This window comes from Biomphalaria glabrata, chromosome 16, assembly GCF_947242115.1.
Source record: "Biomphalaria glabrata chromosome 16, xgBioGlab47.1, whole genome shotgun sequence".
NCBI lineage: Eukaryota > Metazoa > Mollusca > Gastropoda > Planorbidae > Biomphalaria > Biomphalaria glabrata.
In genome coordinates, this window is record NC_074726.1 from 20,685,257 (window position 1) to 20,706,579 (window position 21,323).

The 21,323-nt window shown below is 35.7% G+C and overlaps 1 protein-coding gene across 1 annotated transcript; it reads right to left on the reverse strand.

Annotated features, from left to right (window-relative positions):
- Positions 1–1,410: 1,410 nt before the first annotated feature.
- LOC106054311 (mucin-4-like) lies at positions 1,411–16,321 on the reverse strand. Its single transcript, XM_013210121.2, has 4 exons — positions 15,451–16,321; positions 7,347–7,646; positions 5,662–5,784; positions 1,411–5,490 (listed from the first exon to the last, which is right to left on the reverse strand). Exons 2-4 carry the CDS (start codon positions 7,471–7,473, stop codon positions 2,714–2,716), a joined length of 3,027 nt encoding a protein of 1,008 aa, XP_013065575.2. The 5' UTR covers positions 7,474–7,646; positions 15,451–16,321; the 3' UTR covers positions 1,411–2,713.
- Positions 16,322–21,323: the final 5,002 nt, after the last annotated feature.

Here is a 21,323-nt window from a genome sequence, read left to right on the forward strand (position 1 = left end):
TGTCTTCCACGGTCATGGTATGTACATGTCCAGACAGAACGCAAACTTTGTTTTAAAGCCAGACAGTGATCAATAGGAACCATAATAATCATGAATATCATAATACAAACTCTTATGTTAGAGTAGATGTAGCAATTTACAGAACTGGTACTCCTTCAAAATTCATGTTCAAATAGAAATATACAGATTAAATACACACAAATATATAGTATATTTATGTACAAAAGACAGGTGTGCTCCAATGAGAAATTAAAAGAAAAAAAAAAGTCCTTTTGTTGTTTTTTATTAAACACTAAAAAATTATTTCAAAAACTTTAAATAAGTACTGACAACATCAAACATTGACAAGACAACAAGTTGACAATAATTAAAACCATTCTGAACATGTGGCTATGTAGGTTGTTGGGGAGAGAGGGCTAGGAGAGAAAAATGCTTACACAGCTAGTTAATACAAATTATTCCTAGTGGAAGGGCTTCACAGAAAGGTATAAGACATCAACAACAAAGTTTAAAAGAAATGATTTTAATGAAAGACCAGCAAGTCATATTTCAGTGAAGTCAAGTGGGTTTTTTTTTTACGATTCAGAAACAAAGATTTTTAGCATAAGTGAATTTTTAAAAGATATTACTTTTCTTTTTAATGTGCACCACTAGATGTTTTATATTTAGCTCTGAAGCCCTTCATAAACATAATCAACAAAAGGAACATTCATCCATGTTCTCAAACTTTCAACAAAAAATAAAAATGATTTCAAAAAAGTATTTTTTAGAAATTTTTAAGATGCAACTATAAAGATGTTAATTTGATTGTAGCAAAATGAATAAACATATCAACAATAACAAATAATTTCTACAGAACTAAACTAGTCAACACTACATACTGCTGTAATTTGTTTGTTAGGGTCACCATTTTTTGTTAAAAATTCAAATATGAGGATTTTTAAGGAATGAAACTCAAGTTTGAATGCAGGGCTTTTATTTTCATTACCATGAAGATATATTGTAAAATTTGCCCATGAGCTTAGAAATGAAACAATTACTTTGGAATTTATTTTGCAGTTTCTAATGAAAACCTAAATGAATGAAACGAAAGAAAACCTAAAGAAAGAGACAAATGTAATGTGATGACCACCACATATTGAAAGAACCCTTCAACCTGTAGTTATCTTATAATTTAATCAGACAGAAACAAGCTCCATAGTTTTCTTTTAAGCTAGAAACCAATAACAGTACTTTTTTTAAACTTATCAGGTGTCAAAAATTACAATCAAAGGTGAGTAGTTTTATAACTTCAACTACAGCTTAAAATTCTTCAACGTCATTTTGCTTCACACTAATTGAAAAGAAACATTTTGAAATAAAAATTTGAAGTGGCATGGGGGGGGGGGGGGGGGGAGGGAGAATGAAGTCTTTTGTTTTCTATAGTTATTGAAAATTCATTCTATTTATGATTCCATTAAATACAAGATTAATCTGTATGTATAAACTTGAACTGTTTTTTAAATACAAGCTAATTTGTAGGGAGAACATATAGAATATGTTTACAATGCACACAATGCAGCCCTTAATGTAAAGTAATTAACATGTTTAATTTTGGGCTCCAATTAGTTAGACAAAAACATCCTATCTCAGGACAGGGTACACATAGTATTTATAATATTGACTTGATTGGTGTTGGACTCATCTTTTTTTTTTTTTTTGTTGTTGTTTTGTTTTTAAAAGAACAATAACAATAAAACAAAAATATTGCACTAAAAATGAGTTGGGATATTTATAGAAAAAAAAACAAGTTATGACCGACCCATCGCTGATGAAAAAGAATACAGCCAAAGAACTAAATCCATTGTTTTATGAGAACCTCTATTGTTACATGAACTCATCAGCATTGAAAAACTTTGCTGTCACAGAAACAGCCCATCACTGATAAGTAAATCAGTGTGGAAACAATCCATCACTGATAAGTAAATCAGTCCTTGCAGAAACAGCCCATCACTGATACGTAAATCAGTCATTGCAGAAACAACCCATCACTGATAAGTAAATCCGTCCTTGCAGAAAAAGCCCATGACTGAACAAAAATCTGCTCTTACAAAAATATCCCTCCAATAAAAATAAAATTGTAATAATTTTCCTATTATTTATCCACAACTAAACATTCTTTAGATTTCAAATATATTATAAACTAAGAGTAAGCATTGATGGCAGCAAAGGCCATCTATACACCTTAAGAGACAGGTTTGGTAAAACACACACATATATATATATATATATATATACACTACAGTATATATCACAAAGATGGTCGAAAATAAACATGAAGCCCACTTAGTACAAGCTACATTAATTTAATCCATAATAGTTGGAACTTGTATGCCAGGCTTGTCTGATTTCACATAACTTAACAGGTTTATATTAATGAAGTAATAATTTGAATTAAAAATTCAGAATAGTTAATAAATTACTAAATTGTTCTACACTGGCCAATGGTTTCAAAAATTAATAAATTACCTCAAGCCTTAATTGTTTTTGTTTTATGTTTTGTTTTTTTTTGTTTTTGTTTTTTTTATCATGAGTTTTTTAAAAATATCATTTAACAAAAAAAAAAAGTCTGCTAAAAATTATTTTAAGATATACATAAATACTATGACATTAAAATATGGCTATTCAAAGAAAATAATACAACTTGAAATCTAGAGTCTTTCAGCTAACAGGTTTATACAAGAACCATTTCAACAAGAGACTCCTTCATAATCTCCCCAAAACTGGGCCTCACATTTGTGTCTTTATCTTCATCTGAAGTAGTTGGAGATGCTGATGATGAGGAAGGTGCAGAGGAAGAAGACACTGCAGCCTCTGAGCCCTCACATAGAATATCTACAGACATTTTCTCCAATGAAGAATCTTGACTATCCCATGGGGCATCTACGTGTGAACATTGAAGTCTCTGGGGAGAGAAGTCACTCGGGGCAATGTTTGAGTCCAGCGAAGCATGGGTGTCAGAAACCCCCAACACGGAACTGGTTTGACAGTCATAGAACACAGAGGTGTCCTCACTTCCCTGCTGAGCCACTGTTGAGCATTTGGAGTCAGTAGAGTCAGAGGAGGAGCTACACACTGCAGGCTGCAATGACAGAATGTAGGATGTAGACAAAGGTAGCATTGATGAAGTGACATCAGAGCTAGAGACATCTGAAGATGTAAGCTTAGATGTATGGGAGGTTGAATCAACGCAGGCAGTGGTGAAGAGTTCCTCTGACAAGTTACAAGCTTTGCTCTCTAACTCCGCAGTGGATGTTATGGTGCCACTGCCAGAGTCCAAGATTCTTCTATCAGAGTATGGAGATGTGTACAGAATGTCACCGGTTGTGGAGCTCTGGCTAGGGAGGTGAAAGTTTGTGTATGGCTCTGAATCTTTGATGGAAGAGTTGGTGGCATGCTCTGACTTGCTGTCCATGTGAGATGAGATGCCAGGACAGTGGGCAGCCAAGAGGTCACGGGTTGTTGTTGTCATGGTAGCATAGGTAGTAGTGGGAGACAGCGCACAAGACTCTAGATCATGATGAAAGTTAGACTTACAAGGACTATCTTGTTCCAACCCCGAGTTCGATGTTGATGGCAAAGAGGGCCCATAGCACTCCCTTAATGAAGAACTCACCAATGAAGTTGTCCAGCACGGTCCACCTTGCAGAGTATCAAAGCTAGTAGTGTTGGGGATAATAGGTACAGCTGGTGAAAGGTTACCAAATGAGCCAGTGCTGGGTGTCGATATGTTAGCAGAGGGTAAATAATCTGCTGCAGGTACAGCATCACTGCCGTAACTGTGCGCAGAAATAAGGGGCGTGTCCAGCTTAAAAGAAGGTGTGGTCAAGTGCAGTGTAGTGTCCAGTTCTTCAGAATGGCTAAACTTATTTGGGAACCTCGGTAAGTTACCTTGTAAGAGGTGACTACTATCTGACATATCTATTCCAAGACTTGATGCTAGTTGGGGCCTGGGATGAAGAACCGTAGACGATGGTGGCACACTACACATTGGTTGTTGGTAAGGAGCTCTTAGTAATGACTGCCCTGCATGCACTGTGGTTGTAGACTGTGCCATCAGGCTGCAAGGCTGGTGATGGTCAACACCCAGACTACAAGAAGTTGAAATAGGATGCAGGCCTGGTTGAGTTATGACATTGTTAGTACCAGACATCACTGACTGCGTTTTAGGATTGCTAGCCCCACCCATGTGACTGAATATTTGTGATGGAGGCAGATGGAACTTGCCACTGCTGAAGTTGTTCTGGCTAAGAAGAGAAAATGAGCGAGGTTCCAGTCCTTCATGGGATGTGTCACTTAACTCAGAGTAGGAGCTGTCATCATTGTCAAAGTACATAGAGGTTGTGTTCTCAGCCTGGTACACGTCATCCTCTCCGTCATTGAACAATAGCATGTGTGTGCCTGAAGAAGGCTGCTGCTGAGGGGCCTGAGGTTGGCTAGAAGAGTGAAGTAAGGAGATGCCTGGAGACAAACCCAAGTGGTGGTGCTGTTGAATCTGCTGCTGGCTTCCAGCTCCTTGATAGCCAGGTGGAGTTCCAAGGGTGATGCTGATGGCTCGTTGTTGCTGCTGCTGCCTCTGCTGGGTCGCCATGGAAAATTTGACATCATGCATCATGACGTTACACATGTCTGTGTTCTGGCAATCTCTGCAACTTCCCTTTTCATTGCTGTTGAACAGATTCAGATCAATCGATTCAGCTTTTTTCTGTTTAAGTTTACTCTTTAACTTGCCATTAGATGAACTAGAATCAGTGCTGGCGCCACTGCAGCTATCATTGTTAGTAAATTCTGGGTTTTCTACAACTACATCAACTTCCTCACCATTAGCTCCCACCACATCAATGTCAACATTAGCAGAAGAGGACTGCAGAAAGGATGTAGTGGCAGCAGAAGATGTGCTCTCAGGGCTTTCTGAGTCTTTTCTTTCCAGTTCTAACCTCATCAAAGTGTGAATAAAGTGAGTCCGGACCCGGATAGGATTAAATTCAATTCTTCCTGCAGGGTTAGTGCAACCATCTTTGGTACAGCCACAAGGGAAAGAGAGCCTATCCACCTGGCACTGTATACCAGCCAGGCTACATGAACATGTGGCTGGATCGCAAAACACTTTACAGTCACAGCCACAAACGTTACGAGAAACTCTGATATCCCTACACTCATCTTTCTCTTCGTTGTCAATTTTTTTCACCCCGGCTGTGCGCAGCAGAACTCTTCGCTGCCGGATGGGCAAAGGTTGCAGGAAATAGTAGTCATCATACTCACTGTCGCTTTCACTGCCAGAGGAAATGTCCTCATCGTCCTGAGTGTGCACACTGGAGGCAAGAAGAGGAGAGGGGAACATCTTCCCCTGCCGCCTCTGCTCAGCAAGAATAGCACGGTGTATTCTTTTCTGCTCTTTTGTGTAGTCCGAAAGAGAAAAATCTTTGGTGAAAGTATGCCTCTCCGACATGCCTGAGAACAATCATACAAGAAACATGGTTAAATTATGCTCATTATCATTAAAGGATGCAGCTAACTAATGAGCAGCGAAAACTATCATTCAAGAAACACAATTTAATGATGTTCATATGGAAAAAAAGAATAATATTAATGGGGAGCTTTAAAGAAAAAAAAAGTAAATACCCAATGTTGATCCTCCCTCACTTGGCACGCAAGTAAAACCTTGTCTTCTTGGGAAATAATAAACTGTCACTCCTTTGAAGTTCACCTTTTTCTTCATACGTTTTGGTGGAGATGGACCAGATGCTAAGAGAAAGAAACGAGCCATGTTTTTGATATGAGTGCACACATACAACTGAAGGTAGTTATGACATTACAGACACATGTTCATGTTGTTAGGAACTCATTCCAATTGATTCATACTAAAAGTTATCAAGTAGCAGAAACAAAAAGTTCAAACAAACAAACAAAAAAAAAAACAATTGCTCTTTAACTCTTTCAGTGAAGTGTTAGTTTCAGAGAGTAACTTCCCTAGCACTAGTGAGTGTGGCATTACTCTCAGCGCGTAACTTGGTATCAAATATTTATTTCACTTTATCTTTTTTATGTTCAATTTTTTATTTCTCTCTTTTTTTTTTCGGATGTAAATAATAAAATTCTAGGTGCCTTTGATAATCTTTTATGAAATTGAGTCATAAAATGTGTTTAGCTGTGTGATGTCTTAATCTTTATGGATCAAATGTGTAATTATAAGATAAAATCTTTAAGTATATCGAATTTTAAATAAATTTCTGTATATTTTTCCTTTTTTCTGAGCTCAGTTTAAATTTAATGAAAAAAATATTTTCTTGAATAATTTATTTTCTTTATTACACTTTTGTAGCCAATTTATTTTCCTTTAAAATTAAACCAAATATGTTAGGTTATATAATAAAATAAAGTAACTCTAACCCCCCTCCCCCCCCCCCCCTCCAAAGCAATTTTTTTTTATTTCGGATTTTTTTCTATCAAAATTATTTGCACTGAGAGAGTTTATGAAACTGATGACTTTTTTTGTAAGAGTGATCACTTTGTTCTCAATAACTCAATAAATAAATGAGACTGTAGTCTAGACTAGAATACTGGATCTAGAAATAGAGTATTGATGGATCTTTTTAGAGTTATAGTATTGATATAATGCATTGATAAAATGTATAAGCATTATATACACATGCACGTTGTCACTAATTAATTCTAGCAGTCCAACTAATTATTTCTAAATAAGAGGGTGCACAAAATGTTCCGGAAAGTCTATTTATTTCTATTTATATCTATTAATTCCAACTGATGAGTGTTTACAATAGACCAAATTTACTTGTGAGATTATTATATTATGAAAAATTATAAAGGTCAAACCAGACTTTTCCATGTGTGGACATAAATTGTAAAATTACTAGGAAAATCGTTAAAGCCGTTTTTGAGAACCATATTCAAAATATGGTAGGTTCTATGCAGTTTCCACCCATGAATTTGCAAACTAATAAGAGGAATAGTAAAAATGATTTATGAAACAAAGTTAAGAGTGTAAGGCACCTATATTTGCCAAGTTTATAATTTATGAAACATTAGTAATATTTACTAATGCTGCTCAAAATCTGAAAACAGCTTTCCTAGTTAGGGATCCTATTTAGAAAATAAATGTGAATGGCTTGTAGTGATAAAAATAAGGGGGGGGATGTGTATTTGAATATGTAGTGACAATTAAAACAATGACTTTCAAGTAGAATAGTAAAGAGAGTGACTTTGAAAGACTAGTTTGGAACAATTGGCTCTTATGTTGGTCTTCAAAAAAAAATTGTACAACTGTATAAAGAAATGATTGGGTCTACCTTCTGGTGCCAAAGCATCTGTGCTCCCCGCTGAACAGTTGCTATCATCACTTTCAGACTGTCCATTAGATGTCGTCTCTGTGCCCTCCCCTTCACCAGCAGTCTCCTCAAGCTTTCGTTTCAGCATCTTTAGTGTCAGGGACCTGGTACTGCTGAACAACGGAGGTGCTGCCCTCTATGGCAGCTTAGGTCTTTTAGTGGTACAGTATAAATGTGACTACTAATGGCAGTAGCACTCTGAATGTAGCACAAGGCATCCACTTACAACTGTTTTCAAAATGTCTGTCTTCATAGTATTCTCTGGAGTGTAAAAAAAAAATAATAATAATAAAGGTTAAAAATGTAACTGTACACCTTAAGATTAATTTTTTTGTATATACGAAGACATGTGACATGTCATTCTTGAGAATGTGTGCAAAGTTAACTTAAACATTCTGTTAATTTTTATGTTTAGTGGATGCACACATTTCAGCACCATCAAATACTAAAGATACAACAGACTATTGAACTAAAAAAAAAAAAAAAACGAGTGTCTATATTCCCAGATCTTCAGTCAAACCTTGACACAAATGAGTAACAAGCAAAATACAAACAAATACTTTAAAAAAAAAAAAAGCTTATATTAGTTTACCAATTATTCTGGATCAGTCAAGTAATTAAATTTGTAATAGATCTAGAATAACAATAATAAATCTGTGCGATTAGAAAATGTTTTTAACCAATTGTTTTTTGTTTTGCACAATTTCATGCTTCTCAATACTCTATGATAATATCACTTGTCTGAACCAATTGAAAAGGGCTAGCGGGAAGAAAGTAGGGGGTATCTGGGTAATCACTTTTTAAATGTATTTATTTAAAACAACTGAACTTGGACCCATAGTCTAAGGCCTCCTCAGCCTCCCCAAGCAATACACTAACCACTACGCCAGGGAGCTGCTTAGGAAAATAAGTTATTTACACACTTTTCTTTCTGCTAACAATAAATAATAAAAATAAATAATAACATCACCTTATCAGTCAAGTAAAATTTCTTAAACTTGTTCAAGATACAAAAAAAAAATAATTAATTACCAACAGTTAATTAACTAATTGGTTATTTTTTTAAATTGATTGTTGTGTTGTCAAGTAAAAGAAATGATAGTGCAAAATTTCAGCTTGTTCCTATATTGGGTGTGGGAGAAATAACGTGTATAAGCCTTTTTTTTTACCAGACAAACAGAGTGAGTTGATATAAGCTTTGTAAGAACAAATTATAAGCTCTTTACACACAGGCCTGCTCCTATTAACAAAGTGTCAGGACACCATACTTCAAACCCAAGAGAGCTCTGGTCAACTCTCTGTGTAGGTTGCAATGGATTAAAGCAGGATTTCAAGAGTCTCAAAGTCCATTCTGCACAAGCTAACTTTAGATTTAACTATATGTACACAGTCACTAAAACAACTGGACATTATTTAGCGTACACAGTCACTAAAACAACTGGACATTATTTAGCGTACACAGTCACTAAAACAACTGGACATTATTTAGCGTACACAGTCACTAAAACAACTGGACATTATTTAGTGTACACAGTCACTAAAACAACTGAGTCACTAAAACAACTGGACATTATTTAGCGTACAAAGTCACTAAAACAACTGGACATTATTTAGCGTACACAGTCACTAAAACAACTGAGTCACTAAAACATCTGGAAATTATTTAGCGTACACAGTCACTAAAACAACTGGACATTATTTAGTGTACATAGTCACTAAAACAACTTGACATTTAGTGTATCCCCCCTCTCCTTATGACTTCTCGCCCTTCCATTTCCTCCACATTAAAAGGTAACAGATAACTAAAGTCTTATAATTATTAGGAGATTCCCCTCCTGGCACTGAATGCATTTGTGAACCTAGTTCTTGATTTCCGGATAAAGATATGCGTGGAAAAAATAAACATTGTTTATTCATTTCGCAAGACAGTATCTACTGAAATTCTAAATTTGTCAGGTCCATGTAGATACTCTTAGCTTTTTTGTCTTCTGCTAAGCACAGTTCAGATTTAACACAATCATTGACTTTTTTTTTAATCACCTGCGAGGTAGCGCACCTGATGTTTTTTTTTTCTTCTTCACTGTGCACCACTACAGACAGGTGTACACACAGCCGCACACAAAAACTGTCAGCTCGCCACCGCCAATATCGATTCTTCGCCCCCCCCCCTTCTCGCCAACAACCCCTCCCCCCCCCTCCGCCCGTTTTTTCTTAACTTGGCATGAGCAGACTAAGCGCGCGTGAGGCGAAGCGTCAGCCTCACAGCCAAGCCAAGGTCGTAACGGTCTCACATACACTAAGAGCTCTCCCCCCCACACACACACCACCATCAGGTCTAACTCTCACTCGCCCTCCACACACACACACACCACCACCATCACGTCTAACTCTCACTCGCCCTCCCCTTCTGTCTTGCTTCGCCGTGGTTAAATTCCTTCTGGCTTGTTCTTGTCTGTTCACCTCGCCCTCTTCAGCCTGAAAGCCACCAACCTGGCCCTACTAACCAACACAAGTCCTCCACATCTATACGTAACTGTTCAACTGCTAGTACACCGCTGCACAACAAACAAATCAAAAGCAAGTTCTTAGTAGCAACATTGAAATGTTTCCTTCATTCTATTGATATGTTTCCTTCATTCTATTGATATGTTTCCTTCATTCTATTGATATGTTTCCTTCATTCTATTGATATGTTTCCTTCATTCTATTGAAATGTTTCCTTCATTCTATTGATATGTTTCCTTCATTCTATTGAAATGTTTCCTTCATTCTATTGAAATGTTTCCTTCATTCTATTGAAATGTTTCCTTCATTCTATTGAAATGTTTCCTTCATTCTATTGAAATGTTTCCTTCATTCTTTGCTATCTTCGTCCTTCAAAAGTTGCTCGAATCTAATTCAAAACAAAACTTGTACAGTATGTGTATTTTTTTTTTCAAAAACAAAAGTAAAAGATTCAGAGGGAGAAAAACCAAAAACAAACAAAACAAAATGTTGGGAGGCCTGTATACGAGCGTGGAAAAGAGCCGAGACTGGGTATCGATTGACACTGTGAGCGGTGCATACTGACTCTCTCACAGCCAGGTCTGCTGGGATCAGACTGGTGGGAGTTGAGACCTAAAAAAAAAAATCTAAATCCTCTCCTCTATTTAACGGTGGATACTGTATCGTAATAAACCTGCATACGTAAATAAACAACTAGTGTTGAACTATATTTGACTGTTGTAAAAGTCTATTAATGCGCGGTGACCTTTCTAGTAACTTTTTATTCTGACATCATAAACTAGATATGACCCCCCCCCCCCACCCCCGAGCTAAAAATAAAAAAAAAACACCTTTTCTTGTGTCCAGTCTAGTAACATCCTAACTAAGACCTGCCTTCAATGTCTCCATCTCACACACACACATCCTCGTCTCTGTGGTTCACATTAGCACTCACTCTGTAGTATCATGTTCCCCCCCTCTCTCACCTTTGAACATATAAACTAGACATCAGCCCCCCCCCCCCCTTCACTCGTTCCATCGCCGCTGTCTGTTGACATAGCATACATCTCAACTCTACAGTTCGCTTAGCTATAACATCTCGTTGATGCCTGACTCCTCTATAGACGGCTGGACATACAGACGACAGGAATGAACATTTTAACTAGTGGGAATAAGCAGGGCCGGTGATGAACACACACACACACGCGCCTGATAGAGAGAGAGAAGAAATAAAAGGGATGACATCAGCTACGATAGATAAATGCGTCTCACACCCACCATCCAACCCCCCTATTCCAAAACATCCCCCACAACCATTTTTTTTTCCTTTTTGATTCTTTTCCGAGCTTCTACTCTGGGCATTCTTTAAACGGTATAGGCTGGCTTGAATCAATATTTCCATCCCACGGCCGCCCCTCTCCGTCTGCTCACACACACACACAGTCACAGAGACCTGGCCATCAGTAATGTCGGAAGGACAGTGTTACTTACATATCGAGACATTCACAGTGCGTCATCCGAAAGATACTAATCTAAGCACATTTCAAAACACTCTAGAAGTGCACGCCAAGCACATAGACACGTCTAGTTCCAGGTTAATGACAGTATACAAATCAAGCAATGAGCACTTTGCAGTTATAAAATTAGATGTGAATATTTTGTAAGACTAAAAGAAGACATCTAAATTGTACATAGATTTACATATTTACATATTCCCGAGTATTAATACAAGCATTTTGTAAGGGATGCTTTCTTTGCTGTGTACAATGTAAGAAATATCTAGAAACATTTGCTGACTCCAATATGTCTAGAAACATTTGCTGACTCCAATATGTCTAGAAACATTTGCTGACTCCAATATGTAGGGTGCTCGGGAAATTGGCGTCATTAAAGAAGTACACCAACAAAGACGCGCACATCAACCGATATACACACACACACACACCGGTCCCATTTACTTCATCTGAAACGTAAATACACACACATACACAAGACGCCCCCACACATACTGGCGTCCACTTGAACACACATTCAGTGGTTGGGAAGGGGGGTCCATTCAGTTTGAAATCTGTGCGCCAGCGCTGAGAGAAGCCCGATCGATAAAGTATTGATGTGGCTGACACGACTTGTGATTGGATTCTTCTTCTGCTCCACAGCGGCAACACTGTAGGAAATCTACAAGACATGCCGGACACCCGCACCACAGACAAAGTGATGACTCTTTTTGTGACACCCTTTGACAGACATATTATCTTCACTGCATCCCAACTAATTAGCTGCGATAATGTTAACTGCACACTACTGAGTAGCGCATACAGTTACTGGCTTATCAGTTAGTGCAAAGTATATAATCAAAAGTCTCCCATGATGATGTGGTGTTAAGGTGATAGAATTAAATTGAGTAAATATTTATGTTTCCATCAGTTAGTGTGAAATAGACGATGCTCAATAGACTACTGCTGTTCCATCAGTTAGTGTAAAATAGACGATACTCAATAGACTACTGCTGTTCCATCAGTTAGTGTAAAATAGATGATACTCAATAGACTACTGCTGTTCCATCAGTTAGTGTAAAATAGACGATACTCAATAGACTACTGCTGTTCCATCAGTTAGTGTGAAATAGACGATACTCAATAGACTACTGCTGTTCCATCAGTTAGTGTGAAATAGACGATACTCAATAGACTACTGCTGTTCCATCAGTTAGTGTAAAATAGACGATACTCAATAGACTACTGCTGTTCCATCAGTTAGTGTAAAATAGACGATACTCAATAGACTACTGCTGTTCCATCAGCTAGTGTAAAATAGACGATACTCAATAGACTACTGCTGTTCCATCAGTTAGTGTGAAATAGACGATACTTAATAGACTACTGCTGTTCCATCAATCCTTGCTTCGAGACGATGCCAATCATTGGTTCAAGACGATGTCAATCCTTGCCTCAGGTAAATGTCCTTGCCTCAAGACGATATAGGTGTTTGCCTCAAGTGGTCATCAGGTGTTAGTGTTAACGGGTATTATATTATTAAGTTCTTGCACAAAAAAAAAGACATTGCTTCTTTGGCAGAAACATAATACTTATCTCAGTTTCACCCACATGCTAATGTGTTTCCGTCCAAATTTTGTTTTAAACTCAGCGTACGTTGCGCAGTTGAAAGCTCACACTTGAAGGTGTTAAAACAAAATGCTTAATGCTTCGGTATGTACATTTGTTAAAAGAGTGTTTTCACCAATCCATTGAGTAACAGATACATAGAGGTGTTCTTCCAACTCTCGAAATTGTCTTTTATGTTAAGCTGACCTTAGTGATTGACCACGTGACCGCTGATCTGTAGCCGTGTAACATGTGGATAAAACGTTTCTCGTCACAGTAAGATTACTAGTGGCTCAGTCAGTTGATAAGACTATACTTACTGAACAGCAGCGCCATCAACAAAATAGACTAAGGTTGATTTGGAGTTCTCCCAAGAGTCGGTCTGTGACAAGATAATGGGGAAAGAGAGGGGAGTGCCACTACTTTCATGATGTATTAATTACATGGCAATTGTTCACTTCCAAAACACTGCACAGAATCACTGCTCTGTTACTGCTCACCATCACGTGGTCAAGAAACGCCTGGCAAAACTGTCGGAAGTATTAGGAGATATTGCTCCCCCCCCCCCCCCAAAAAAACCGTTCTCCTTAAGTACACTGACTCTTTTTTTTAAACTTAATTAGACATAAAGTGCCGACTCTTCTCTGTCAGGAACTGTATGCATACAGTAAACGTAAGCAGCAAAGCTGAAATTCTACAGCTCTAAACTGAAGATATTTGCGCTAAATGTGTCATCTAATAAAATGTGTCAGCTCATAGGATTTAAAGATTTACAATAACCAATCAAATAGAGTCACGAGAGTAGAGTGTCCAGAATTACTTTCTGATACAGAGCGCGGAAAGGACTATTGACGTAAGGTTAGAATATTACGTCAATATATATATAAAGGCTTAAATTGAGTGAAATGGCATCCATTATATTGAATAAATCCTGTTATTAGTTTTAAATAGATCTAAACAAACAATAATCAATGTGTGCGATTAGAAATATTTGTCACTAATTGTTTTTGTTTAGCGAAACTTTCATGCTTATATCATGCTCTGTGCGCAAATATTCCAATGATTTTTGTGGACCTTTTAAGAGAAGGGGGTAAATGGGAGGTTTCCGTGGCACTTTTTTTCAAAAGTTTTTTTTTCTGAAGTTGCTCTAGTCTGAATTCATACTCTGGGCCTCGAACCTCCATGATAGAAAGTCGACGGCACAGAGCTATACAATCACTTATAACAGAGACTGGGAAGTGGAAGAAATAACTTGTCCAAGATCCCACCCAGAGTCAGTTGCTATGAGCTTTGTACACATTAAGAGACAGTTGTTAATAGAGGACTGTTTGAAACACGAAAAGACTTGGAAAAGATGGACATAACTGGCTGAAATGTAACTATTGGACATAGCGTGTTGATGAAAGGAATAGTCATGGCCGGGTTTTATGTCCCCCCCACCCCCTAAACAAAATAAAGGAAAATGGGCTTGGGAAGTTGTTTTTAAACGTCATCCCATAAAAGATATTAACTTTAAATGAAGTGATATTCTAAACAAAATAGTCTCTACACAAGTGACCAGGAAGTCTGTTCACTGCCTCTGATCTCTGATTGTCACAAATCTGGTAAGATTTTTCATCTGAGAAATACAAAGAGATGTACAGCCAGTTGAAGACATTCTGTGTATTGTATTTTGTATTTCAACTAACTCAAAGTCTTCTAGATGTTTCTCAAAGTGACACTAGGACACACAGACTTTCTTCATCCATTTCAGGAGGACATGCAAAAGAAAGTTGTGTTTTTAAATTCTACACAGAAGGGGGAAAAATATTTGAACAGTGGAGTAAAGAAATTTGTTCGGCTTACTTGTTTAGATGAGTCTAGTCCATTGCCTATTATTTTCTGAAAGCATCTAACCTTGCAACCAATAGGGACACTATCTGTTACACAAGTACAAATACATAAGTACACATTTTCTGAGCTATTATGTAGATTTCCATCTCAGCAAGAGGTTAATGCAGATGGCGCCCACAACAGGTAAGATAGAACATTTATACCAAAACAGATGGTGTGACAAAATATTGTGGAAGAAGAGTCACAAACATAACCTATCAAGTACAATCGCAAACATAACGTATCAAGCTCACCAAAACATATTTCAAAAGTCACCAAAGCAATTGAAATATGTGAAGTAATTAACAATTTTTAACAAGTTTGAACTAGTTAACAAATAATTAAGGGACTAAGGGGTGGAATGGTATAACATTTGACAGTCAAACTATGGGATTCAACCATATATTTGCAGGTACAATTTGCCTAGTTCAGCTGAGTCAATTTCTTAAATTAAAAAAAAATAATACATGAATAGATAGAGAGATCTCTATATAAAAATTACATATACCTTATCTTTTTTAGTATTAACTAAAATTACCCCCATTATTGTAAAAGATGAATCTTTTTTTTTTTTAAAGTTACAGGTTTGAGAACAACCAAAGACTTACCTCAAGAGCCAGATCAAGACCAAATAAAGCTGTCACAATTCAATCTGACCAAATAAAGCTGTCACAATTCAATCTAGGACTGCATTTTCCTGAAATCATAATTTTAATTGGAATTATGCTTTTTTTAAATAATAATAATGAGCAGTGGAAAACAAAGTGATATTCATTTAAATGCCTTTCTAATAAATGTGCTAGGAAAGTATTTGACATCAAGGTAAAAAAAAAATCTCCAAGTTCCAATCAGAGTCTGGTTTAAAATGTATTATGTTTATTGTGAAATTAAAGGTAGGGTTCTAATCTTTAGTTAAATTAATGTAAGGGTCTAATCTCCCATTTTATATTATAAACTCCTGATAATATGTTTAAGTCCAGTAAACAACAATCACTATTAATGATAGGCCTATAATACACAAAGGAAACTCATTAAGAAAGATTTAAGTCAGGTGTTAGTTTTCTTATACAAATGAGTTTATTTCTTTTTACATTTTAAACAAGATCACAAAGACAGTTTGTGTGGAAACACAAACTGAAAATCGGCCCCCGAAGTGTTCCACCCATGCAGGTAAAAAGGCAGGTTTCAATATTATCAGAATGAAATTCTATCAAAGACAAATGACAGAAAAGAATGGAGAAAAAAGGTTAACTGATCTTGTGTGGTTCCCAAGCGGTCAATCAGACCAAAGGATAGGTGAAAGTGAATGTGAAGTTAAATGTGAACCTGGCCTAACTGATGTCTTATAATGAATATCTAATTCTTTTGTAAAGGACTAATCTCTTATTCCTCAAGAAAAAAAAAACGTTTCAGTAAAAGAAAAAATGTTACCTTTGGTGAAATGTTAAATAGATGATGCAAAACAGGTCAAGCGATAATATGAAAAACTACTAATTAATTGTTGTTTTAAATTATGTCCAACTTATATGCATAGATAGCATAAATAGATTTTTTCTCTTTAAAAAAATAGTAAACATTTTTTGTGTGTAAATATAGTAATTAGTATAACAGAAATTACATAACTTAACAATACAAAATGTAAAAAAAAATTTTTTTTACAAAAAATCTACAACCAATTGCATAAATTTGTTAAAATATGGTAGACAGTCCTCTTCCCTAATAAACAACAACAATATTTTTCCCCACACACACAGATATTCCATCTTCTCAGAAACAAAAAAAAATATAATTAAATTTTGATTCTACTTTAAAATATTTTTTTTTTTCAATGTATCAACTTCGTAAAAAAAAAAAAGAAAATGTATAGAATTAAATTATTTAGTATCACAGCAAAAGAAAGTTACACAGACAAAAAAAAAATTAATTTTAAAGACAAAACAGATTAATTATGTATGTAAGCTTTATAAAAATGTGTGGAGACAAAACTGTGGGAAAACAAAAATTTTGAGAAAATAAACCTCTGTTTCGATCATAACAAATGGCTTAGTTTTCTACTTATATATTGTTATGTTTCTCACTATCCAGGCTCTCTGCAAACTAACTCAAAAGAACTTTACAATTCAGAGCTTCAAAGTAACATAACAGTTTAATTTCAAATACATCACAGCCAAACTGTACAATTGGCAACAACATTACACTGACTATACAAAAACCTTGCCTCTGTTCCAGACTGACTTCACACACCATGCTGGTTCTGACTTCGCCTCATATTGGTCACATTGTGAGGTAATGTGAAGTGCCTTGACACATTCACTCTTATATAGCGTCCTCACAAGCCTTCTAGAACCGGATGGAACGTCCAGGGATAACTGCAAGGCAGCAGAAGTTTGAATTCAGTTTTCTTTTGCCTAGGGGGTAGCCAGCCAAAGTTAACAAGCCCCTCCAGCCCAAAGCTAGCTGGTTTAGGGGCCAGTTACTCACCTTTGCCTCTTGTCCTGTAAGTCCTATCAGTTCCACTGAACCCAATATATCTGAGTCACAAATGATTTGGTTCTTTAAGATTGTTATTGCCAGAAGTGGTAATGGACATAAGCACTTCACTACCTACAAAATGCTTCTCAAATAGCCTGCATTCATCTGATAAACTCTGCATTAATTGTAAATAAAATAAATGACAAATGGACGAGTTCTCATCCAAATCACAAGAAAGATGACGCTTACTATAAGCTTTCCCGACAAGATCAACGTCTAATCTTTCGACTCAGGACCGGACACAATAGAATGAGACATGCTATCACCAGAGAATGCCCACCACATCCTCCAAAACTGCTCTCTTTACCAAGAGGCCTGTATAAGACACTGGCCCCAAAACACCCCAATAGAAAGAAAACTATATGGAGAGCTCCCTGATTTGGAAACCACTGTGCAGTTCATCTCATGTATTGGTCTAGCCATCTGAACGCTCCAACATAACAATGAGAACGAAGAAGAATCTGATAAATGAACAGTATTAGATCAGAATGCCATAGTGGTTGTTCAAGCATGCAAAGCCCAAAAACTCTAAAGAACAAACTTAATATTCAGACTATCTTTGTTGGTTTTGAGTTGAGATTAGAACAAAATTAAAAATTAGTTTTAAATATTGTGATGAAAATATAATTGTACTAAGGCAGTTAGTAGGCTATAATTAGCTATATTTTCATGTATACATACATATAAGCAAAAACAAAATCTTGCAACCCGCACCCTTATACTTATATACCCCGCACATGAAGAGTCAATTTATGACCCAACTGCTGCTGCCAACATGTCTTTTGATAGTTCGGCAACTCGCACTGTAGTAGAAAATGGCTGTAGCTTATTGGAAGAATATATATAGCAAAGACAGTGACATTAGTTTGACTGGTAATGTATTGCATGCATTGTAGTCTATACATTTTGACATTACAGCTATCGTAAAATTAGTTTAGTTGCTTACTTGTCACAACAGATAACTGCTATATATTAAAGATTCTCTGCCGCTTCGGTACCTTTTCTTTTCTTGAAGTTTTTAATAAAGGGGCACTTTACTTCATTACTAAATATATTTTTATTGAAAGCCAGAAGACATGAGTTTATTTTTGTTGAAGAGATTGATTTGAAGCTTCATATATGGAATAGATTGGATTAAATTAGCTGTCTGGTGTTATGCCACTCACATACTAGTCTATATCCTATGTATAGATCTACTAGAAGTCTATAATGACTAATGACAATAATAATAATAATAGTTAATTAAGGTACTGGTACATCTATAATTGTCTGTCTTATAGACATTGAAATCTAGATGCTATTTCATCTAATTTGTCCCTTGATTTCGTCGTAGGGGTGCTGTGACAGTTTGTATAACCAAATCCCTGCACTTTTTCGATCAGCAGCTGTTCTTAGCAAGATATCAAAAGAGAGTCAGTTTCATTCTTTTATGTTATCCAACCAGCTTTTCTTTAGACAATCCTTTCTTTGTGCTCCCTCCACTGTACCTATCTCAAAAGCTTGGATTCATCTTTCAGCATTCAGTGTCCAACTTTCACAACCATATAGGAGTACAGAGACCACTAGCCAAGAATACAGTTTTACAAGTTGATGTTACTCTTCCAGATTTTCCACAGTTTGACCATGACAGAAGATGCCCAGCTTAAAAAGAGTTGGTTTTTTCTTAAATCTCATTTATTGATCCTATGTCTCTTGTTATGTTTGATACTAGGTATTTAAATGAGTTTATAAAGCTTGTTTTTTAATACCTAGACTCAGTATTAGACCAAATATTACTAACAAAGTTAAGTAAATTCTAGATCTAATCATTACAATGCAGCTTAGACAGGTCCCTAGACATAGATTCTTTATCATAGCATAGTATATCTAGATCTAAAGTACTGTAGAATGTCTAGAACCTTGATCTACTTAGAGCTTCAACAATCTTGGGCTCACTAAATATACAGTAAAGCTGCCTTGTATTGAGCATATTAAGTTGCATTTGAAATTTTATAGCTCTGTAATCATTAGAATATAGAATCTATAAACTTATCATCCACTGGTCTTTAAAAATAGATATGTAGTACTGTTTCTCAATACATATTATATTAAAATCTGATGTCAGAGGGGTGGGGCAGGTATGTTAAAGTGTCTCTCTCTGGAAAAAAATTTTCCCTATCACAGTACTTTTGTAATAACCATCAAAATAAAGACGCACTGATAAAACTATGGTCATCAATATGGGAGACAAAAGCAGGGGGTTCGATTAGACAGCTTTACTCAAGATATTAGATTAGTCTTGAGATCCTAAACTGACCTCAGTCTTAGTATCCTCATGTACTCGGGTATAGTTAGAAGTCCCTAGTAATAGTCTACTCAATAATATAGATATAGATCTAAGTCTGGGTCCTAAGTCTAGATTAGAATCATTAGATCTAGAATATAAATATAGGTCTAGAATCATAATGATAATCTAGTGAAATATTATGCCTACTAATTCATTAAAGTGTAAGGTAAACCATTTGAATTATAAATTAAATACACAAGACTTTATAGATCTAGGTCAACTGAAAAGATGTGAACTAAACTAAGACAGTTACTCACTATAGTGACTATATAGTTATAGTCAAGATAAGCCTTGATAAGGATAAGATGATATGTCTAAGACTAAGACAATAAAATAAATACGACTCTAGAATCTACAGAGTCTGGACTACTAGAAGTACTAGATCTAGAATCTAGCTTCTAGATCAGTAGTAGAGTAGATCTTCTTCCTAGGTCTATGTCTAGATTCTAGATCTGCAATTATACAGTCAGTTGATACAGTTAAAGTTAAATTAATACAGATCTGTATCTAGAAACTAGAATCAGAATAGTACTACTCTCTCCAATGTAGTCTAGACTAGTCTAGACAGTAAATGAGTAGACTAGTCTAGAGTCTACACTCTAGTAGTATAAATCAGATTAAGTCTATACCTTTATAAGTATAAGTATAATTTCTATACTTTCTAAAGTGAGTATAGTCTATAGACTTCGACTTTAGAATATATATTATATAACTATACTCTTATCTATTATTTGAGTAATATAGGTCTTGTATATAATATATTATTATAATATATTATTATTAATACACAATATTATTCAATATAGATCTAGATCTAGTCAATATAGAGTCTATAGACGTCTCTATACTCTATACTATACTCATACTGACAATACTTGAATACTGTATAAAGTGTATACTTATATTTAAACTTATTATAATAAGATATAGATTATAGATCTAGTATATATTATATTCTTATTATATATACTCAAATATACTCAATACTGTCTTATTTATACTAGCTTCTAGATCTAGATCTATAACTATTAAATTTATAGTATAGAGAAAGAGTCTAGTCACTCTAGTCTACACACTGTCAGTGTCTAGTCTAGTCAAGTCACATAAGTGACTCTCTAGATAGAAGTACTAGACTAGGACTCTAGAATGTCTAGAATAGATCTAGACTAGATGAAATTTCTGGATCTAGACTCGAGAAGATTAACCCTAAGTTTGTGTAACTTACCAAAAAAAATGTAAATAAACTTTACGAGTCCAAGTGAAAAGGCCTACATCTGAATTAGGGTCAAGTTCACAGGTTACAGATGAATTAATATCTCTTAAGTTGCAGGTCTTAATAATCGCTTGACCTTTCTTCCGCTCCAACTCTCTATGCCTTAGCGCCACCTTGTAGTCTTACGGCATATATTAACTATAGAAAATAGTTCACATACTTTATGAAACTTTGACCGTTTAATGTTATAAAGATATCTATAAGTTATATATTATTTAAAGTATCTTTGTGCATTTTTATATTAAAGCATATCATATAAGAGTTTTTCTTCTTGTAGTAAAAGAAAATCATTTAGAATTCATTCGCTCTTCTTTGTTCTCTTCTTGCCAGTTAGGCATTATTGACGTCAC